This window comes from Ranitomeya variabilis, chromosome 2 (assembly GCF_051348905.1).
Source record: "Ranitomeya variabilis isolate aRanVar5 chromosome 2, aRanVar5.hap1, whole genome shotgun sequence".
In the NCBI taxonomy this organism is placed as follows: Eukaryota; Metazoa; Chordata; class Amphibia; order Anura; family Dendrobatidae; genus Ranitomeya; species Ranitomeya variabilis.
The window spans coordinates 1,080,725,974-1,080,750,819 of NC_135233.1; the positions used below are offsets into that span (position 1 = coordinate 1,080,725,974).

General features: G+C 43.2%; 1 protein-coding gene across 1 annotated transcript in view; it reads right to left on the reverse strand.

Moving 5' to 3' along the window:
- LOC143808729 (cytochrome P450 2K4-like) overlaps nt 1-24,846 on the reverse strand; it is a 98,021-nt gene that overhangs the window by 26,514 nt on the left and 46,661 nt on the right. Inside the window, exons 4-6 of the mRNA XM_077291671.1 lie at nt 18,218-18,378; nt 16,926-17,099; nt 107-214 (exon numbers count right to left, since the gene is read on the reverse strand). Of these exons, the coding sequence (XP_077147786.1) occupies nt 107-214; nt 16,926-17,099; nt 18,218-18,378 (443 nt within the window). The remainder of the gene's footprint in view (nt 1-106; nt 215-16,925; nt 17,100-18,217; nt 18,379-24,846) is intronic.

Genomic DNA, 24,846 nt, shown 5'->3' on the forward strand with positions numbered 1-24,846 from the left:
ATCGGTATCGGATTGGATTCCGATACTGTGACGGTATCGGCCGATACTTTCCGATTCCGATACTTTCCGATATCGGAAAGTATCGCTCAACACTAATCATCAGTATACACCAGCGGATTGTGGTAGATGTGGTCTCTGTTCCCGCAGTAAAAATAGATCTTATCATACTGGTCAAGTTGTCATTATGAAAATAGGACTGGGAATTTGCCTTTTCCTAAAATATCCAAAAATAAAAGTTTTAGATTTTTTTTTCTTATATTTCCATTTTAAAATTTCTAATTTGTCTTTTAGTAATTACTTATTAAGACATATCATTGTAAACTAGATAATCTTGGACCTTTAAATGGAAGAATTGAAAAGCAAAAAAGAAAGTAGCCAATTATGTTTTTCAGGTTAGAGTGGGGAGGTTAAAGATGCAGATCCTAATTTATCAATGGATTTCCACCAGTTTTTTACATGAAATGTAAATCGAATGTGTCCTTATTGCCATTACAAAAGCTGCTTTTTAATACACTACAGCATCCTGACCCAAAGAATAATTAACAGATGTAGAGAATTTCACTGCTGTGAATTTGGCCCAGCTGTGAATGCAGCCTCAGTGACCTGCGGTAACCTCGATGAGGACACCACTGCTCATTAACCCCTTCACCCCAAAGCCTGTTTTCACCTAAGTGACAGGGCCAATTTTTACAATTCTGACCACTGTCACTTTATGAGGTCATAACTCTAAAACGCTTCAACGGATCCTGCTGATTCTGAGAATGTTTTTTCGTGACATATTGTACTTCATGATAGTGGTAAAACTTCTTCGATATGACTTGCATTTATTTGTGAAAAAAACAAAAATTTGTCGAAAATTATGAAAATTTAGCAATTTTCAAACTTTTAGTTTTTATGCCCTTAAATTAGAGAGGTATATCTCATAATATAGTTAAGAAATAACATTTCCCACATGTCTGCTTTACATCAGCACAATTTTGGAAACATTATTTTTTTTTGTTAGGGAGTTATAAGGGTTAAATTTAACCAGCGATTTCTCATTTTTGCAACAAAATTTGCAAAACCATTTTTTTTACGGACCACCTCACACTTGAAGTGACTTTGAGGGGTCTATATGACAGGAAATGCCCAAAAGTGACACCATTCTAAAAACTGCACCCCTCAAGGTACTCAAAACCACATTCAAAAAGTTTATTAACCCTTCAGGTGCTTCACAGGAATTTTTGGAATGTTTAAAAAAAAATTGAACATTTAACTTTTTTTCACAAAATTTTTACTTCAGATCCAATTTGTTTTATTTTACCGAGGGTAACAGGAGAAATTGGACCAAAAAAGTTGTTGTACAATTTGTCCTGAGTACGCAGATACCTGATATGTTGGGGTAAACCATTGATTGGGCACATGGCAGAGCTCGGAAGGGAAGGAGCGCCATTTGACTTTTCAATGTAAAATTGGCTGGAATTGAGATCGGAACCCATGTCGTGTTTGGAGAGCCCCTGATGTGCCTAAACAGTGGAAACCCCCACAAGTGACACCATTTTGGAAAGAAGACCCCCTAAGGAACTTATCTAGATGTGTGGTGAGCACTTTTAACCCCAAATTGTTTCACTAAAGTTTAGAATGTAGCGCTGTGAAAATTAAAAAATCATTTTTTATTTCCACAAAATGATGTTTTAGCCCGCAATTTTTTTTCCCAAGGGTAACAGGAGAAATTGGACCACAAAAGTTATTGTCCAATTTGTCCTTAGTACGCTGATACCCCATATATGGGGGGGAACCACTGTTTGGGCGCATGGCAGAGCTCGGAAGGGAAGGAGCGCCGTTTGAAATGCAGACTTAGATGGATTGGTCTGCAGGTGTCATGTTGCATTTGCAGAGCCCCTGATGTACCTAAACAGTAGAAACCCGCCACAAGTGACCCCATATTGGAAACTAGACCCCCCACGGAACTTATCTAGATGTGTTGTGAGAACTTTGAACCCCCAAGTGTTTCACTACAGTTTATAACGCAGAGCCGCGAAAATAAAAAATATATTTTTTTCCACGAAAATTATATTTTAGCCCCCACTTTTTTATTTTCCCAAGGGTAACAGGACAAATTGGACCCCAAAAGTTGTTGTCCAACTTGTCCTGAGAACGCTGATACCCCATATATGGGGGGGAACCACTGTTTGTGCGCACAGGAGAACTCGGAAGGGAAGGAGCACTGTTTTAGTTTTTCAAAGCAGAATTGGCTGGAATTGAGATCGGACGCCATGTCGCATTTGGAGAGCCCCTGATGTGCCTAAACAGTGAAAAAAAACCAATTCTAACTGAAACCCTAACCCCAACCCTAACCCCAGCCCTAACCCTAGCCCTAACCCCAACCCTAACCCTAGCCCTAACCCTAGTCCTAACCCTAGCGCTACTTTCACACTAGCGTTTTTTTTGCATACGTCGCAATGCGTCGTTTTGGCGAAAAAACGCATCCTGCAAAGTCATCTGCAGGATGCGTTTTTTCCCCATAAACTAACGTTAGCGACATATTGACACACGTCGCAAGCGTCGCGCGACGGTTGCGTCGTGTTGTGGCGGACCGCCGGCAGCAAAAAATGTTACATGTAACTTTTTTTGTACCGACGGTCCACCATTTCCGACCGCGCATGCGCGGTTGGAACTCCGCCCCCACCTCCCCGCACCTCACAATGGGGCAGCGGATGCGTGGAAAAACAGCATCCGCTGCCCCCGTTGTGTGGCGCTTGCACAGTATGCGTCGATATGTCGGGCCGACGCAGCGCGACGGCCCCGTACCGACGCTAGTGTGAAAGTAGCCTAACGGGAAAATGGAAATAAATATATTTTTAAAAATTTTATTATTTTTCCCTAACTAAGGGGGTGATGAAGGGGGATTTGATTTACTTTTATAGCGTTTTTTGGGCAGATTTTTATGGTTGGCAGCCATCACACACTAAAAGACGCTTTATATTGCAAAAAATAGTTTTTGCATCACCACATTTTGAGAGCTATAATTTTTCCATATTTTGGTCCACAGAGTCATGTGAGATCTTTTTTTTTGCGGGACGAGTTGACGTTTTTATTGGTACTATTTTCGGGTACATGACTTTTTTTATGGCTTTTTATTCCGATTTTTGGGAGGCGGAATGAACAAAAACCAGCAATTCCTGAAATTCTGTTAGGGGGGGCGTTTATACCGTTCCGCGTTTGGTAAAAAAGGATAAAGCAGTTTTATTCTTCGGGTCAGTACGATTACAGCGATACCTCATTTATGTAATTTTTTTATGTTTTGGCGCTTTTACACAATAAAAACTATTTTATATAAAAAAATAATTGTTTTTGCATCGCTTTATTCTGAGAGCTATAACTTTTTTATTGTTCTGCTGATGATGCTGTATGGCAGCTTTTTTTTTGCGGGAGAAGATGATGTTTTCAGCGGTACCATGGTTATTTTTATCCGTCTTTTTGATCGCGTGTTATTCCACTTTTTGTTTGGCGGTATGAGAATAAAGCGTTGTTTTTTGCCTCGTTTTTTTTTTTTTTTTTTTTTTTTACGGTGTTCACTGAAGGGGTTAACTAGTGATATAGTTTTATAGGTGGGGTCGTTACGGACGTGGCGATACTAAATATGTGTACTTTTATTGTGTGATTTTTTTTTTATTTAGATAAAGAAATGTATTTATGGGAATATATATATATTTTTTTCTTTATTTAGGAATTTTTTTTTTTTTTTTTTACACATGTGGACATTTTTTTTTTTACTTTTTTACTTTTTCCCAGGGGGGGACATCACAGATCGATGATCTGACAGTGTGCACAGCACTCTGTCAGATCACCGAGCTTAGAGGCACATTGCAGAGGCTTGCCGGCGCCTGCTATGAGGAATTCTCAGCAGACGCCGGCAAGCAGGGTCATCTCATGACCCGGAAGGAGTCCCACGGCCATCTTGGATCCGGGGACTCCTTCCAGGTCACCGGAGCAGCGCGATCTCATCGCGTTGCTCCGGTGGGAGAGCGCAGGGAGCCCCCGTCCCTGCGCGATCCCCCTCTATGCCGCTGTCACTATTGACAGCGGCATCAGAGGGGTTAAATGCCCGCGATCGGCGATAGCGCCGGACGTGGGCATTGCTGCGGGGTGTCAGCTGTCATATACAGCTGACACCCGCACCCGATCACCGTGGCGCTCAGCGCGAGACCGCGGTGATCGGCCCGCCGTACTAGTACTGCGGCTGGCACTAATGCAGTGCCGGCAGCGCCGTACTAGTACGGCGGGTGGCACGAAGGGGTTACTGCTGCTCTTGCAGCAGCTCATTCATCAGTGGTTCTCAGGCTGGATGGTCAAATCTTGTCACTCTCCATGTTGTAAACTATTTATCCCCCAGACATGGATTACAGCATGGGGCGGAACGTCGGATAGGTGAGGGATACTGTTTTTTTTTTTTATTTATTTATTACAGGAGACAAGGGATTCAATGGAATGGACGTTAGATGAATAAAACTGTGTTTGTTATTTTTAAATAAAAAAGGAAAAGTGTGGTTTGTTTTTATTTCAAATAAAAGACATTATTCTGGCTGTGTCTTAATATACCATTAGTGATGAGAAAGTATACTCGTTGCTGGGGGTTTTCCGACCAGGCTTGGGTGATCTCCGGGTATTTGTTAGTGCTCGGAGATTTAGTTTTCTTCCCCTCAGCTGCATGATTTCTGGCTGCTGGACAGTCTGAATACATGTGGGAATTCCTTGGAGACTCGGAGACCACCCGAGCGTGCTCAGGAAAACTAGAGCAATGAGTATACTCACTCATCACTATTTACCATGTAACTATAGGATTAGTAATGGATATAGACACCTCTCCACTACTAATCCGTGGGCTTGATGTCACCAGAAAATACAAAGGTGACACCAACCCCACAAATATGAACCTCTCTTGCCACCACTACAGGCCAAGTAGGAAGAGCAGGGCAAAGCACAAATATTGGCGCATCTAATAGATGTGCCTATTCTGAGGCAGCTGCGGGCTGCTATTTTTAGGTGGGAGGGTCAATATCCATGGTTCATTACCAGCTGAGAATACCAGCCCCAAGCCTTGTGCGTTAGCAAGGCTGGTTGTCAAGAATAGGGGGGACCCTACGCCGTTTTCTTTAAATTGTTTATTTAAATAATTTTAAAAAAGCTTGGGGAATCCTCTATTCCTGAAAACCAACCTTGCTGACACTGACAGCTGAGGGTTGCAGCCCGCAGCTGTCAGTTTTGCCTGGCTTATTATCAAAAACACAGGGGAACCTACAGTTTTTTTTATCATTATTTATTTAGAACGCAGGCGCCAGGTAATGAATATTCCCATCAGCTGCCGTCTGCTTTCACTGTTAGTTGCGGCAGAAGGCCTTGGTTAATGGGAGCAGTAGTCCCATCAGCCAACACCAATGACTGGAGGTAAACTTTATACCTCCAATCACAGCTGCGGGTTCACACTGTCATTTGACAGCGTGGGAACCATGGCTGTCTGACTGGCAGTAATGATTTTACCGCCAATAAGAAGCAGTGTTTACTGTGCTGTCACGTACATGACTGCATGGCAAACATTGGATGTTCGGACCCCCCATTCAAGCAAATGGGGTTCAGGTTTGGGCCCGGGTACTGTTCTGGTACCCGAACCTGAACTTTTTTTAAACTGTTTGGCCAAACCCGCCAGACCCAAACATCCAGAGGTCCACCCATCTCTAACAGGGACACCATATTATGCACATAAGAGTCATTTTGAGGTGAAAGTTCTTACAAAATGGGTTTTTAATCTGTGAAGAGACTTTGAGTGCAAAGCTAAAGAGCATGTTATATATTTGTGGGGGAAAATTCACTATTAAGGTTGAGCATTCCAATACTGCAATATCGGGTATCGGCTGATATTCACAGTATCGGAGTTCCGATACTGAGTTCCGATACTTTCAGTATATCGAATACCGGAATCGGAAGTTCCCATAATGCAATGACCCAGTTTGATTTAATTCAGCCAATGAGGAATCCTAAGAAGTGTGGGCACATCCTGTTATGCATGTTAGGCATGTAAGTAATGGCATGGCTGTGATTGGCTACTGAAATGATGTCATGATGCACTATAAAAGCTGCCGCCGCCATTTTGGGTTCACTTTGCTGTGAATTCAGTTAGGGACAGGATGCTGCTTTTCTGACTGAGGGATAGTTTGAGATAGCTATTTGATTTATTGTGCTTTACCCAGGCTACTTTAGGAACCGCTGTGTGAGAAGCTTTTTTTTGCCTGTTCTGCAGCCACATCTGGTTGTAGTCTGCTCAGCGTGCGTCACTGCCTCATACTGTTACATTGTACTTTTTTGCATTAGTGCTGCTGCACTTTTTTTTGCTAATTTCTAATGTGGAGCGATACCTTCCGATATCCAGAAGTATCGGTATCGGATTGGATCGGCCGATATCCAAAAAATATCTGATATTGCCGATACCGATACCCGATACCAATGCAAGTCAATGGGACACAAATATCGGAATGTAAATAAGCCCTTTCTGTCCTTCTACATCCTGTTCTGGAGGGGGGAAGAGTGTGGGCGGTGCATAGGCGGACACTGTGCATGTCTGTGTGTGTGGGCAGGGTCTGTGCGGGCCTGCCGGGGCTTTGTATGGGCTGCCGGTGGTCTGTGTAGGCCTCCCCGGGCTCTGTATGGGCTGTTGGGGCTCTGTGCGGGCCTCCCGGGGCTCTGTATGGGCTGCCGGTGGTCTGTGCGGGCCTTCCGGGGCTCTGTATGGGCTGCCGGGGCTCTGTGCGGTGTGCAGGCATCGTCCGATGGGACTACAAGTCCCATCAGATGATGACTGCTACAGTGAAAGTGATTGACACATTAGCCAATGATGGGACAGTAGTAGTCCCATCATACGGCTAATGTGTTGAATGTAAAAAAAAATACTACATACATGCTACATACTACATACATGCTACAAACATACTACATACATGCTACATACACACTACATACACACTACATACATACTACATACATACTACATACGTGCTACATGCATACTACAAACATACATAGATGCTACATACATGCTATATACTACATACATACTACATACATGCTACATACATGTTATATACATACTACATACATACTACATACATTACATACATACTACATACATACTACATAGATACTAAATGCTACATACATGCTACATACATACTACATACATACTACATACATGCTACATACATACTACATGCTACATACATGCTACATACATACTACATACATTCTACATACATACAACATTCTACATACATGCTACACACATGCTACATACATACTACATAAATTCTACATACATACTACATGCTACATACATACTACATATATGCTACATACATACTACATACATGCTACATACTACATACATACTACATACATACAATACATTCATACATTACATACAGTACATACATACAGACATACAACATATAACATAGAGTACATACTCACCATTACTTGTCACTTTGTTCCCCGAAGCCAGTGTCATCTGTAAAAAAGATTAAAATAACAAACAACCAATATACTACCTGTCCACAGAAATCCACGAGAGTCCCACGACGGCAGCATCAGCTGATGCGACCGCTCACCGGGGGCTCCAGGAACACAATGACGGGAGGAAGGTATCCTTCCGCACTGTATTCCTCTGCCGCTGTAAAAAAAATAGTCCCTAGTCTCACTTTATGCCACTGCTGTGTGAGAAATTTTCCCACGCAGCAATTGCCATAAAGTAAGACTTTGAACTCAAGTAACCTCTCAGTGATGCACTGCAGGAGCCATTGTCTCCTGTCAGTGTGTCACTGAAGGTCCTATAGAGCAGTGACATCACCCGATGTCACTGTTCTATAGGGGAGATCGTCGTGGGACACACGTTATTAATTGGACTACGGCGGACAGGTAGCATACGGTTTATTATTTTACATTTTCTGCAGGCGCTGAAGTATGGTAAGTATGGTGAAATGAAGAATATTAAAATACTTTTTTCCTAATGTGTGTGTGTTTTATTAACCCTTTACGAGTATTGGATTAATAACGGATAGGCGTCTTATTGACGCCTCTCCGTTATTAACCCGGCTTAATGTCACCTTACAATAGCAAGGTGACATTAACCCCTTATTACCCCATATCCCACCGCTACACGGGAATGGGAAGAGAGGGGCTAAGTGCCGGAATTGGTGCATCTTACAGATGCGCCATTTCCAGGGCGGCTGCGGACTGGTATTTGTAGTTGGGGGGGCGCAATATCCATGGCCCCTCTCTAGGCCATGAATATCAGCCCACAGCAGTCTGCTTGGCCTTTCTGGATATAAAATATAGGGTGACCCCACGTCATTTTTTTTGGGGGGTCCCCCTATTTTAATAGCCAGTAAAGGCTACGCAGACAGCTGTGAGCTGATATTCATAGAAGGCTACAAATATTGGCCCCCAACCGTCGGCTTTCCGCCTCTGGTGCAAAAAATAGCGCGGGAGCCCACGCCGTTTTTTTTTTAAATTCAATGCTCATTTCAAGAGGTCTGGATACACATGATGAGAGCATTATACTGCCTCTGTACAAATCCCTAGTTAGACCGCACATGGAGTACTGTGTCCAGTTTTGGGCACCGGTGCTCAGGAAGGATATAATGGAACTAGAGAGAGTACAAAGGAGGGCAACAAAATTAATAAAGGGGATGGGAGAACTACAATACCCAGATAGATTAGCGAAATTAGGATTATTTAGTCTAGAAAAAAGACGACTGAGGGGCGATCTAATAACCATGTATAAGTATATAAGGGGACAATACAAATATCTCGCTGAGGATCTGTTTATACCAAGGAAGGTGACGGGCACAAGGGGGCATTCTTTGCGTCTGGAGGAGAGAAGGTTTTTCCACCAACATAGAAGAGGATTCTTTACTGTTAGGGCAGTGAGAATCTGGAATTGCTTGCCTGAGGAGGTGGTGATGGCGAACTCAGTCGAGGGGTTCAAGAGAGGCCTGGATGTCTTCCTGGAGCAGAACAATATTGTATCATACAATGATTAGGTTCTGTAGAAGGACGTAGATCTGGGGATTTATTATGATGGAATATAGGCTGAACTGGATGGACAAATGTCTTTTTTCGGCCTTACTAACTATGTTACTATGTTCACCTTTGCATCGGTACGGGTTCGTCACTATGCGTCGGGCCGATGTACCGACGCACGTTGTGAAATTTGTCCACGACGTGGGCAGTGGATGCAGTGTTTCAATGCATCCGCTGCCCATTCTGAAGTCCGGGGAGGAGGGGGCGGAGTTTCGGCAGCGAATGCGCGGTAGAAAATGGCAGACGTGTCGGACAAAAAAAACGTTCACTTGAACATTTTTTCGTGCCGACAGTCCGACAAAACACGACGGATCTGTTGCACGACGGATGCGACGTGTGGCCATCCGTCGCGATCCGTCGCTAATACTAGTCTATGGGTAAAAAATCCTGCGAGCACATTTGCAGGATCTGTTTTTTCCGCCGGATCCGTTTTTTTCCGCCGGATCAGTGTTTTTTCTGCCAGATCCGTTTTCCCCCCCCCGGATACATTTTTTCTCGCTGTATTAGCGCCGGATTGCGCCTGATGGCCACATGTTTCATCCATTTTTGGCCGGATCCATCAAAAAAGCTGTTTCCGCCTGACGGAAAACACATACAGTGGAACTTTTTTTCTGTCCGGCGGAGACACGCACAGTGACGGATCCGGCAAAAAACGTATGAAACTGAGATGTGAAATGATGAATCCGGCCTCCAAATCAGTTTTTTCAGATATGTTTTCATTCAAATCATGCACATTTTCCCTTTATTTTTTTTATTTTCCAAAAACCGCATCAAAACCAGCATCAAAAACTGCATCAAAACTGCACCAAAAACTGCATCAAAAACTGCTTCAAAAACCGCACCAAAAGCCTGCATTAAAAAAGCACCAAAAACAGCATCAAATACCACACCAAAAACCTTATTCAAAAACAGCACCAAAAACAGTACCAAAAACCTACATCAAAAAAGCACCAAACACAGCACCAAAAACTGCACCAAAAACTGCATCAAAAACAGTATCAAAAAACACACAAAAACTTGCATCAAAAACAGCACCAAAAACTGCATCAAAATCTGCATAAAAATCTGCACCTAAAACAGCATCAAAACCGCACCAAAAACCTGTACCAAAAACTGCATCAAAACATGCATCAAAAACTGGTGCAGTTTTGATGCAGTTTTTGATGCTGTTTTTTTATGCTGTTTTTGATGTAGTTTTTGTTGCAGGTTTTTGGCTCGGTTTTTGATGCTGTCTTTGATGCAGTTTTTGGTGCATGTTTTTGGCGCGGTTTTTGATGCTATTTTTGATGCTGTTTATGATGCTGTTTTTGATGCAGTTTTTGGTGCAGTTTTTGGTGCAGGTTTTTGGTGCAGTTTTTGATGCTGTTTACGATGCAGTTTTTGGTGCTGTTTTTGGTGTGGTTTTTGATGCTATTTTTGATGCAGATTTTGATGCAGTTTTTGGTGCTTTTTTATGCAGGTTTTTGGTGCGTTTTTTTATGCGGTGTTTGATGCAGTTTTTGTTGCAGTTTTGATGCAGTTTTTTGATGTGGTTTTTGGAAATAAATAAATAAATGGAAAATGTGCATGATTTGAATGGAAACATGCATGAAAAAACGGATTCGGAGGCCGGATTCATCATGTCACATCTCAGTTTCATACGTTTTTTGCCGGATCCGTCGCTGTGAGTTTTTTCACCGGACAGAAAAAACGTTCCTCTGTATGTGTTTTCCATCTGGCGAAAACAGCTTTTTTGACGGATCTGGCAAAAAACGGATGTGGCCATCAGGGGCAATCTGGCGTTAATACAACTCTATGAGAAAAAACGGATCTGGCAGAAAAAAACGGATCCAGCAGAAAAAACTGGATCCTGCAAATGTGCTTGCAGGATGCGTTTTTTTACCCATAGACTTGTATTAGCGACGGATCGCGAAAGATGGCCATACGTCGCGTCCGTCGTGCAACGGATCCGTCGTGTTTTGTCGGACCGTCGGCACGAAAAAACGTTCAAGTGAACATTTTTTGTCCTTCACGTCCGCCATTTTCTACCGTGCTTGCGCGGCCGAAACTCCGCTCCCTCCTCCCCGGACTTCAAAATGGGCAGCGGATGCGTTGAAACACTGCATCCGGTGCCCAAGTCATGCGCAAATTTCACAATGTGCGTCGGTACATTGGCCCGACGCATAGCGACGGACCCGAACCGACACAAGGGTGAAAGAGGCCTTAATGAGCGTTTAATAAAAAAAAACGGAAAAAAATGGCAAGGGCTCCCACGCAATTTTCTGCGCCAGAGGGGGAAAGCTGACGGCCGGGGGCCAATTTTTGTAGCCTGCTATGAATATCAGCCCGCAGCTGTCTGCGTAGTCTTTAGTGGCTATTAAAATAGGGGAACCCCCAAAAAATGGCATGGGGTCCCCCTATATTTTATAGCCAGAAAGGATACGCTCAGTCTGACCAATTGACTGAGGATGAAACGCCGAAGAATGAGATAACTTGATTCCCAGCCGTGAGCACAACGCTCTCCAAAATTTTGCCACAAACTGAGACCCCCTATCAGACACGATGTCAGACGGAACCCCATGAAGTCTGACCACCTCCTGCACAAATACCTGAGCCAGAGTCTTAGCGTTAGGCAACGCAGGCAAAGACACAAAGTGCGACATTTTAGAAAAACGATCAACAATCACCAAGATGACTGTGTTTCCAGCTGATGAGGGCAAATCAGTGATGAAATCCATGGAGATTTCCGTCCATGGCTTACTAGGTACCTCAAGAGGAATTAGTGTGCCAACAGGACGGGAGCGGGGCGTCTTAGCCGTAGCGCACGTGGTACAAGCTGACACGTATGAGACCACGTCCTGTTGGATCTTGGGCCACCAAAACCGACGTGACACCAACTCCAAGGTACCTCTAACCCCTGGGTGACCAGCCAGGATGGCATCATGATGCTCCGCCAAAACCTTTAGGCGGAGATGGAGCGGAACAAAAGATTTGTTGACGGGAAGCTCAGATGGTACCTCCTCCTGAGCCTCTGCAATCTCAGCCTCAACGTCGGTAGTGAGATCCAAAACCACAACACCCTTTTGGAGGATGGGTACTGGATCCTCCCGAGGTTCTCCCCCCGGAAAACACCTGGACAGAGCATCCGCCTTAGTGTTTTTAGACCCCGGTCTGTAAGTGACCACAAAATTGAACCGCGTGAAAAACAATGCCCAGCGAGCCTGCCTGGGGGACAGACGCTTGGCTGACTCCAAATACAGCAGATTCTTATGATCGGTAATAACAGTTACCTGATGGACCGACCCCTCCAAGAAGTGTCACCATTCCTCAAAGGCCAACTTAATTGTCAACAACTCCCTGTTGCCGATATCGTAGTTACGTTCGGTGGACGACAGTTTCTTGGAGAAATAGGCGCACGGACGTAAACCACTCAAAGATGAGCCTTGAGATAGTACCGCCCCCACACCAACCTCAGATGCATTGACTTCCACAACAAATGGTTTAGATATGTCTGGCTGCACAAGAATGGGGGCTGAAACAAAACTGTTCTTAAGAAATTCAAATGCGCGCACAGCAGCCTCAGGCCAAACAGAGAACCTGGTACTCTTTTTAGTCATGTCAGTTAGCGGTTTAGCAATGATGGAAAAATCCTTGATAAATTTCCTATAGTAGTTAGAAAACCCAAGGAACCGCTGAAGTGCTTTCAGGTTATCAGGACGTTCCAAATGCAGCACCGCCTGCACCTTAGCGGCGTCCATTTTAAAACCAGAAGCAGACACAATATAACCCAAGAAAGGCAACTCTTGAACAGAAAATACACATTTCTCAAGTTTAGCATACAGCTTATTCTCTCTGAGAAGCTGTAACACCTGCCTGACATGATCTAAATGAGCCTCGCGGTCGCAAGAATATATGAGAATGTCATCTAGGTACACGATAACGAATTTCCCCAAAATATGCGAGAACACATCATTGATGAAATGTTGGAACACTGCAGGTGCGTTAGTCAACCCAAACGGCATCACCAAATTTTCAAAATGACCCTCAGGGGTATTAAAAGCCGTCTTCCACTCATCACCTTGACGGACTCTTATGAGGTTGTACGCCCCCCTGAGGTCAAGCTTGGTGAACCACTTAGCACCTGCCACCTGGTTGAACAAATCTGGTATCAGAGGCATAGGGTATGGATCACGAACCGTAATCTGGTTCAACTCCCTGAAATCCAAACACGGGCGTAATCCGCCATCTTTCTTCTTCACAAAGAAGAACCCTGCTGCCACCGGTGAGGATGATGGCCTGATGTGCCCTTTGCTCAAGCTTTCCGCAATGTAATCTTTTAACGCTTGTCTCTCCGGACCGGAGATGTTAAACATCCTTGCTTTAGGTAATTTGGCCCCTGGTTTAAACCTGATAAAACGGTCATAAGGACGATGTGGCGGCAACTCTGAACAACCCTTCTCAGAGAACACATCCACAAAATCCTGAAGTGACTCCGGAACGCTTGAAGTCACCGCAGCCACACATGTGGCCAGGCAATTCTCCTGGCAGAACTCGCTCCACCGAATTATGTCCTGAGTTTTCCAGTCAATTACCGGGTTGTGCATAGACAACCAAGGAAAACCCAAAACAACCTGAGCAGGATGATTCCTGAGCACCTTACATGTAACCCACTCAGAATGTAGAACTCCAATGTGGAGTTTCACCTCAGCCACAAATTCAGTAATCTCCCCCTGAGAGAGAGGAGCAGCATTGAAGGTGACCACGCGGATAGGATGAGACAGTTTTTCAATCCTAAAACCTGCTGTGCGCGCAAACCCCTCATCAATGAGATTTGTGGCTGAACCACTATCCACAAAAACAGTAATTGGCAGCTCACTGCCAGCAACAAAAACCTTAGCAGGGAGCATGCACTGAGAAACCACCATGGAGGATATACATAAGCTCAGACTGGTCTCCTCCACACCCTCTGAGCTCCGAAGTTTTCCGCCGTTGCATTTTTCTTAGGCAGCAGAGGACAGATGTTAATAAAATGACCAGTTTTACCACAGTAAAAACAGGCTCCCTGCTTCCTGAGCTCAGGGGCTCGATGCTTGACATGTGACACCCCTGTAATTTGCATAGGCTCCGTGGGCTCACCTGCAGCAACCTCACGTGAACCTAAACCCTCTCCCATAGGCAGTGTCTCATGCTCCCCCTGACGCAAATGGCGATCAATGCGGACAACCAGACTCATAGCGGAATCTAGAGAAGTAGGAGTCTCGTACATCAGAAGGGCTTTTTTAACCCTTCCAGAAATCCCATGTATAAACTGACTCCGCAATGCTGCATCATTCCATTGGGTATCGATCGCCCAGCGACGAAATTCAGAACAGTAATCCTCTGAAACTCGCCCCCCCTGGCGAATAGAGCGTATCTTAGATTCTGCCAGAGCCATTCTGTCAGGTTCATCGTAGATTTTCCCAAGAGAAGAAAAAAAACTTTCCACAGAGACAAATGCCGCAGAATCAGATGGCAAAGAAAACGCCCATGCTTGGGGATCCCCACTTAACAATGACAACACCAGGCCCACACGCTGAGCCTCATTACCCAAAGATATCGGGCGCATACGGAAATATAGTTTGCAAGCTTCATGAAAAGAAACAAATTTACTGCGTTCCCCAGCAAATTTTTCAGGCAACGGAAATTTAGGCTCAGTAACTCTACCTGTCACTCCAGCTTGCACATTGGACACTGCTAGTCCCTGTTGCTACACTGCCCCCCTCAACTCAGTGACCTGTAGGGACAGCGCCTCCAACTGGAGGGTTATGGAAGTCATGGGATCCATGACAAAACAAAAAAAAAGAACCCCCCTTTTTTTTTCTTTTTTTTTCGTTGTTGTTGTTGGGCCTATTATAATGTCAGGGAGAGACTTGGTGAGCGAGAGCTAATAACTCGGGCTCCTGCAATTTCCCTCAGACTAGGGAAATCCTGACTGACCCTCTACCTGAAGTTTACACTGATGGTGTGCATGTTCAGGCCTCGAACTTCACCCTAACTCCTGAGCTCAGCCCTAGGCTGAAACCTCCACCCACCACCCAGTGAAGAGGTAATACTTAAATACCCACAGTTAGCACAGACAAGGATAAAGGAAAATATAGATCACGCCGCAGACACTCAGGAATACACTATAAATGTGCAGGGCAAAATAAACACAAATATAGGAAGGAGTAAATAAGACGAAGGAATATACACCACCAGCAACGAATCTCCAACCACCAGCTCTCCACTCCAGACCGAGATAGCAACGCAAGGCAGAAGCTATAATCGGCGACGCCCAATGATCAGGAGAACTATTTAAAGGCCATGGAAATGGCCCAGCTTCCAATCCGAGGATCAGGTAAATTAACCCCGGAACAGCTAGACAAAATCTAGCAGACGCCAATGAGCAAATAGTGGTCAAAAGCGGAATTACCGCTGTCTGTCGGACGACCTGGTCTGAACAGCGTCCGACATGACACTCACACTGTCATTTGACAGCGTGGGAACCGCGGATCGCTGTCTGGCAGTAATCATTTTACTGCCGATTAGAAGCAGTGTTTGCTACACTGTTATGCACATGACAGCGTGACAAATACCCAGTGTTTGTGGGCCAAATAAGAACTGTAGCATAGACTTTCTGGTGAAGTCCGTGTTCAGTGTCCGTTCCCAAACAGCAGTGTGAAGAAACCAGATTGTATCTTAATTTCCCAGAGAGCCATGTTTTTGCAAACCAAAAAGAACTGACTTTTTATCTGTATATTGGCTTGTGGATTGAAGTGTTTATGTCTGGTGGGTCAAGAAGACAGACTTGCAAACTGTGCAGCGTCCTCTCACTTAGAACTGGCCGTCGACTATTACCGGCATTCCCCTGATGAACCCCTCTGGATTGTCAAGCAGGGGAAACGCGTCAGGATAGGATGGAACACCAATTCCTCAAGATAAGTTTGTTCCATCATGTTCTTAATTAGGGTTTTGCACTTGTGCTGCCAGACTGGCTGTCTTTTTCTATAATTGTTTGATCCTTTCTGATTAGGTGTTCTACACTTGTGGTATATACAATGGGCCCCATTATACATGTAGGACTATACCCTGTGACTACCTAAATGGATTTATGACTACTAGCTATATAACATTTCTATTTGAATATTTAATGTGCACACTAAGGTTGAATTATTGACTATCCGTTATACTTCAGGCGATGATGCCTTTATGTCTGTACATAGCTTACATGCCTGGTGTATAAAAGAGACTTCTTTTCTTCGTGTTAAAAAAGGCTCTTCAGGATCTCAGCTGAGGGTACATCAGACCAGGCTGAAAGAACACAGTACTGCTCTGGGATACCTTCCTATACTTGTCGTTACCTCCTCTCTGCGTGTATACCACAGATACAGTAGCTACCCTGGGAGCTCCAACATAACATCTACCATTATCTCGGCGAGTCAGCGGAAGGGTGAGGCCCTGTAATGTGCACCATCTTGGTGTAGTTGCTGAGATTGTTCTGTTTGCTATTGTGTGTTGTGGTTCAATAAAGTATTGCCACACTGTTTTACCTTAACCCTTTGTTGTCTGTGTAGTGCACTGCCCACCGGGAGATAGAGTGGGCGTTCAGTGGTAAGAGCCCAGGTCAATGCAGTCTTGCTAAAGACAGCCGGGCCAGCAGACGTGAGCACTCACTGACCCCGTTTCTCCATAAGTAGATATTCGATACAGACGCCAAACTTTACTGTTCGGGTTCGCCCATCTCTAGTCTCTATATTAAGGAAAATAACAATGAATTGACAAGTGTGTCAGCAGTCCTAGACAAAAAAATAGCGTACCATTCTCTGTTTTGCAAGAAATGCATCAATGAAGCTTCGCTGATCATTCATGTCCAACTCTTTAAGATTCTTCATAAATGTGCACTGAATGAACGTATGCAGCTCCGTGACATTCTTCTGAAATCTTTTGTGGCTTCCCGGTAAAATTCCCAGAACTGGATATAAATTGTATAACTGGAATGATAAAATGTAGAAAAAATGTATAAAGTTAACTGTACATGATAGTGTAAAACAACATGGACACCTCTCCTAATATATGTATGCTGGAATTACAGATCTGCCAGATCTGCCCTGGTCACCTGTAAGTGTTATTATTGTGAAGTGTTTAGTAGTAACAACAACAGTTGAAAGGGTTGTTTCTAGTGTTCAGACACTCTGAGGTCTCTTACGACTGTATCCATCCCTTTTCAAGTTACGTAAAGCAATCACAATCTTAGTAATGCCAAAGTGATGCTCAACATATTTATTTATTTTTCTTTCTGCAATATTGGTGGCTTGCTTCAACTTAAATGCATAGATACAGTGTTACTGAATTGCAGCAGCACTATAACCTCACTGGTAAAGCAAGCAGCAACTTTATTTCCCTCCATGGTCATGCTTCACAGACAAAAAGACTTTGCAATGTCTCACCCTTACAATTAAATCTGTGTTATTCTCTTTCCTCACACCCTAATCTTCTTTACTTTTCTGCTGTCACACATGATTTTTACAGTTTTTCAGTGATTTATGGCTTTTTCTCCCCATAGTTATGGCTAAGCTGTGAGTTATGATGTTGCTTTACTATCCAGATTCACCACAGAATGGATGCTGCATTCCCTGCTTCAGCTTTTACACAGGCTATGCTACTAACTGCTGTATATATGGGCTTTAACATGTGATGAGGTAGCTGCAAAGTATTATGGGAATTTACAGATTGTTTACATTTCACAGCTTTGGTTTATTTGTAAAAAATAGACCTGATTCACATCAAATAAACTTGCTCATGTCTATATATACCCAAAGTTATGAAATATTCACAGTATAAGATATAACTTGTGAAGGTCAATCCTGAGAACACGTCTCCATTCCAACAAGGCATTTCAGATCTTCCATCACAGAACTGGTAGGGGTTCAAGTGTTTGGATCACCACAAATTCTTTGTTGCTAACCCTACTTGGTAGTTTTTGAGCAAACCAAGTTAAATTATCCATAGGTAGAACTGTCCATTGCCATTATATAATGACATTTTTATTAGAAATATTATACTACTGTATAAGAAAATAAAACAAGAAAAATAAGAAGAGTAACCTAACTAAAACCATTTTGTCTGCCAGAAGCCGAACATTTTCATTAATTAAATCCAAGAGCCTGTTAAATTGTGGATCTTCATAATCCATACGATTCCCAAATAACATTGAGACGATGATATTGGAAACTGCTGAGGATATGATCCTGGTGTTATCAAATGGCTCTCCTGGAAATACAGAAATCCAAGTTATAAAATGTGTTCATCCCTCTATAAAACATATTGCAGATTAGACGATTTACCTTTTTTTAATGACCAAAGTTGGGAAAATTGTCTAAGCTAAATGCGTCAGAATTTTAGCTCAACTGTTGTAAGAAAAATGAAAAACATATCTGTGTCCAGTTTCGAGTAGAAAACTCATAAATGGCACTCTGGTGTAGATAGATGAGGTGCCTGAGCCAATCCATACGAGTAGCAGTAGTAAAATTCGGCACTCAAGAGGATATGTGGCTAAACATGGTGAATTGATTTACAATGAATCAGTCTGTAGATAACACCTGGTAGATACAATGTTTTCGGACCGCATGGATCTTCATCAGATAAATGCTGCATTGTTGTGATGGAGAGTGAGTAATAGATACTCACTGGGGCCAGTGAAAATTATATGGAGTAAAGCTAGAAAAATGCGTAGGTATGTCTGCACTGGAGTATGGTGGCAAGATCCCCTAAGAGGAAGTGCTTCCTGACAGTGGCCCTTCCCACCATACCCTCTTCACCACAATAATTCAGCATGTTTCTGATGAAGGCCTGTGGGGACTGAAACGTTATATCTACTGGATTGATACATTGTAAATAAATATTCTACAACATATCCTCTTGAGTGCAGAGTTTACTACTAATTCTGTATCCAATTTTGTGTTTCAGATACTATTATCTTAGCTTTATTAGAGATTTTTGAATAGTGTATGCAAAAGGTAGAGATGGCTCATAGTGCATCAAAAATGGCCAGAATGTGCTAAGGTATGCCATAGGGGACAATGTAGAAAACGGTCAAAGGAGCGCAAAGAACACAAGGACAAGGTAGTAATTTCTTAAGCCCACAACGCGTTTCGACTGTAAACCGTCTTCATCAGGTGGCAAAGTATGTCACAGAACACAAATGCTTCACCTATTGCAAGCCTTGTTTTTAAAAACTGCATTGAAATCATAAACAATTACTGGAAAATAGTTTTTTTGCCTTTATCTTGATTTATCATGGCTGTGAACACCTTAATGAGTATCTTATCAGTTGAAAACCAAACTGGCTCCACTCTAGGACTTCACTTTTCTCATTGGAATTTATAATAAGTCAATTAATTTTGCTGCTTTTTGAAGACTATAGTAGTCTTTCTTATCTACTGCAATATCCAACTCTTGTCTCTTATGTAAACTTTGCAGCTATACAATATTAAAGTGTTTTTTTTTGTTTCGACCATCTTTGTGTAACTCAATAACACAATCAAACATAAGAAACGTTATAAAATATTTCATCAGAGAATTATTTCTTTCCCCACTTATGAGTCATTTTTTCTGCTCCCTCTTTCCCTTAAACTTATCAATCACTCTGAAAAGCAGCAAAAACTTGCACTTCTCAAGACAAGAGGAACTTTTAGCTCACTGTGGGATCATACTATTGATGTCTATTCAAGATTATAGAAAGGGGAAGTTGTATCAGAATAAGAGTGAGCAGCAGACAGACATGCAGATCAAATGATAGCGGTGTATAGTAATTTATTTTTCTCACCCCTGTAGCTGGATTCCCAGCTACACTGCTCAGTAGTGCTGCAAAATGTTCTTTATTCCAGCCCAGAGCTGGATTTCCAGATATACTGCTCAGTAGTGCTGCAAAATGTTCTTTATTTCACCCCAGAGCTGGATTTCCAAGTACACTTCTCAGTACTGCTGTATAATATTTTTCATGATACTGCTGCTCCCCAATACAGTCATTGCTGAAAATGCACTCCACATTGCTGCTTTACTTACAGTGATGCTGTAACCCAACACTGTTCTTTTTGTTTTGGAACTGACTTAAAACAACCTACAACTTATAAAACAAAATTTGCTATATCGAACAACGAGGCTTAATTCCAAGTGGAGGAAGAGGTGAAGGTGTCTATATGGGTGGAAGAAGCAAGGTAGTAGTAATCCAACTTTTTTTGTATGTTTTGTATTTTTTTTCCTTGCTTTTCTTTTTTTTATGTAGCGCACTTAAAACAACCTAGAAGGGAGAGGTAAACCAACAATGAAGTCAGATCAATAAATAAAAATGGAACAAAGAATACAGAATGATCACAAAATAAATTAACAAGCTACCACCAGGCGGCAGAGGTCCAACTAGAGGAGTAGGTGGACATGGTAGTGTAGGTGTAAGAGGAGGAGGAGGAGGTAGTCTGCATAGTTTATTGGGGAGGAGGCACCCAAATGGAACAAGTAGCAATAAGAGTCGAAGATTGGCTGAGTGTGGCTGTTCTAGTTGTCCAGTTATCCAAAAGTATGAGCAAGTCTTGTCGGATCCAAGACTGGTTCATTTTAAGGAATGTTTCCCCACGTTGTATATGAACAGGTGGATGCGTCTGCTGTGATCATACCCCCTGCAGTGCTAAATACACTTTCCGACAGTACACCTACTGCATGGGCAGTCCAGTACCTCCGTGCATCAAAGGAAAGCTCAGACTATGTGCGATATGATACGATACACTTTCTTGATCCCAGGGGAAATTGCGGTATTACAGCAGCAATACAAACAGCAGTACATAAAATATTAGAACACAAATCTTGCCAAGTATACCAACATTACATAACAAATAAATGTGGGTAGTTCATTTATATAAGTCACTGTTAATTGACATTAGTACACCAGAAATCAGTCATTGTTGTCTACCACCCTTAGGAAATTATTATACATCCCTATAGCAGTAGGTACAAACGATTTCCTGAATTTCTCCTTCTTACTCCTTAGTAGGATTAGGCGGCTGCTGAATGTGCTCTTCTCCTTCAAGAACAGCTCATATAGGGGGTGCGTATTATTGATCATTATAGCCCTACACTTCTTCTGAATTCTCTCCTCCAATACTTCCTCAAAAGAGTCCAGATGGAGGCCAGCAGCCGCCTTCTTGGTAAGTTTGTTGAGCTTATTAGCGTCAGATACTTGCACACTACTGCCCCAGCATATGATAGCAAAAACTACAAACAAAGTGAACAGCATTACTCAGCCAGCAAGTGTGCTCCCAAAGTAAGAAAGAACAGACATGTTCAACTTTGCGAGGTACTTGTTTTGCCGAGAATTCTCCAACACCGGTCTCACAAGGTTCAGCCACCAACTCGAAAACTACAGGGGTTGAAGTGTGCTTTTAAAACCACAACTAGTGACCGCTGCATTTCTGCTGCTGAACAGTTGGACCTGCTGATCAGGTGGCTGGGACCAAGATGCACTGAGCGAATCAAGACACTCAGATCCGTTTACATCAGCGATCCAGCGGCTGGTCTCACGACCGCATGGGACAGACTAGAGAAAAGTTTTGGCAGTCCTGAAGCTATAGAAGACCTACTGCTCAAACAATTACATGATTTTCCTAAAATATCCGGCAAGGACACTTCAAAATTACAGGAACTCAACGACCTGCTGTTTGAACTCCAGTTGGCCAAGACAGATACACATCTACCTAGCCTCAGCTACCTGGACATCACATGTTGGGTGAAACCCATAATCACGAAGCTGCCTTATAACGTGCAAGAAAGGTGGACTACACTAGGGACAAGATACAAAAAGGAACACCAGGTGTCCTTTCCTCTGTTCTACTTCTGCGAGTTCATCAAAGACATTGCAGAGTGTAAAGTCAACCCAAGCTTCACCTGTGGAGAACCCACTGACACTGCTTCATTCACTCCCAATTATGAGAGCCATTGTCAAATTGACAAAAAACGTAGAGGCTCAGTATAAGTAAAAAAGACTGACGTTCTTCCCAAACCAGCATTGGTTCCTGATGAGGGTTAAAGAGTTGAGAATCCATACCATCAGCATCCCATCCACAAGAAGCCACATCCGCTGAAGAAATGTATCAGCTTCAGAAATAAACCACTCCAAGAACGCAAGGAGCTTCTAAAGAAGTTTTGAGTATGCTTCAGATGTTGTGCTTCTACCGAACACCTTGCTAAGGACTGTAAGGTTACAATCAAGTGTATGGAGTGTGACAGAGAGGTCCACGTACAAGCACTTCATCCATCCCAGCTTAACCCTATGCCCATGCCCTCTCCCACCACAAGCCATGGCGGGGAGAGTACAGGCCTAGCAGCAAGCCTTCTCACAGTATCATCTTCATGCACAGAAGTCTGTGGAGGTCTTTTGGAGAAGTCTTGTGCGAAGATTTGCCTGGTAAAGGTATATCCCAAGGGTCCCAGAGAAGGCTGTGACGGTGTATAGCATCCTGGATGATCAGAGCAACCGATCACTAGCAAGGTCAGAACTCTTTGATCTGTTTGATGTAAAGGGAAGTGCCTAACCTTACACCTGTGGCACCTGCAGGAGCATTTCAGAAGTCTTCAGAAGAAGGGTCAGTGGTCTCATGGTAACATCTCTTGAAAATAATGTAGAAATACCTCTACCCACACTCGTCGAGTGCAATCAGATACCATCTAACAAGGAAGAGATCCCCTCACCTGAAGACTATAGCCAACAACATTCTAAGCTCTTGATCGCAATGCAGAAATCCTGATTCTACTTGGGAGAGACATCCTCCCCTTACACAAGGTACGTCAGCAAATCAACGGTCCACACGACGCACTCAGTGCTTCAACCTAGGCTGGGTGATCATAGGGAATGCCTGCGTAGACAAAATGAAGAGACCTAACACTATCTTCTCCCACAAGACACACATCCTGCCAAATGGTTGCAGCACTCATTTCCAGCCGTGCCCACATCATTACTGGGTGAAAGAGAAACTGAGCGACACCAAGTGGCCATTGTCACCATTTTGACAGCACGAAAATGGACAGTCCCTTGGACGATGACCTCGGGTCAACAGTGTTCAATTCCACAAGTGAAGACAACAAGTTGGCCCCCACAAGAGAAGATAAAGAATTTATAAGGGTTATGGACAAGGAATTCTCTCAAGATGACTACAACAGATCGGTGGCTCTGTTACCCTTTCATTCTTCAAGAACAAGGTTGCAAAACAATCTGCAGCAAGCAACAGCAAGGTTCTCTTCTCTACAGCGCACTTTAAAAAGAAGGCCAGAGATGGAAAGACATTTCATCGATTTCATGCAAAACATCTTTGATAGAGATCATGCAGAACCCATGCCACAACTGAAGGAACAAGAAGAATGCTGGTACTTTCCTTACTTCAGGGTCTACCACCCTCGGAAACCTAACCAGATGAGGGTGGTATTTGACTCCAGTGCTCAGCACAAAGGCGCCTCCATCAAAAGCTTGCTTCTCACTGGACTCAACATGAATAATAGCCTGATAGGAGTGTTGATTCGCTTCAGGCAGGAACCCGTGGCGATAATGGCTGACATCCAGGAGATAATTCATTGCATCATCGTGAGGGAAGACAGTAGAAACTTTCTCAGGTTCCTATGGCACAAGGGCAATGATATCCACAATGAGGTCATGGACTACCAGATGAAGGTACACATCTTCAGCAACAGCCCTTCACCTGCTGTAGCAATCTATAAACTGAGACGGGCAGACCAGGAAGGTGAGAGAGAATATGGACGCGATGCTCATCAGTTTGTAGAGAAGAACTTCTACATGGATGACGGGCTCAAGTCTTTAACCTCGAGTGAAGAGGCTATCGATCTGCTCTCCAGGACTCAAGAAATGCTCTCTTCATCAAATCTCAGGCTCCACAAGAATATTTCCAACAGTCAAGAGGTAATGGAGGTGTTTTCATCTGAAGACTATGCCATGAGCTTAAGAGACCTCCATTTAGGTTTCAAAATCCCTCCCATGCAACGCAGCCTCAGCCTGCTATGGGATATTAAAAAGGGCACATTTTCTTTTCAAGTGTCACCCTGCGACAAACCATTCACTAAACGAGGAGTCCTATCTATCATAAACAGTATCTATGATCCTCTTGGATTCATCACACCCATCAGTATTCAAGGCAAGATTCTGTATGACAGCTTACAACTGTACCGATTGGGATGCTCCAATAACATCCCAGAAACAACAAAGATGGGAGGCTGGGAAGAAGTCACTAAAGGTCTTAGAATAACTCCAAGTACCACGTTGTTACTCTGTAAATTCTTCTTCACTTGCCACCAGAAGAGAAGTCCACATTTTTTCCGATGCATCTATAGAAGTCATAGCCGCAGTAGCCTATCTGAAGACTTTGGGAGTGCACAATGAAGTGTACTGTGGTTTTATTCTGGGTAAGGCCAAATTAACCCCTAAACCTGCACACCCAGTGCCAAGACTTGAACTTTGTGCCGCAGTATTGGCGGTAGAAATCACTGAAGTAGTGAGAAATTAAATGGACATTGCAATTGATTCCTTTACATTCTACACAGATAGTAGAGTGGCACTCGGATATATATATATATTTATATATATATATATAGCCAAATGAATCAATTCTACATCTACATGAGTAATCGATTAGAGCGCATCAGATGTTTTGCTACTCCTGAGCAGTGACATCACATCCCCTCTGA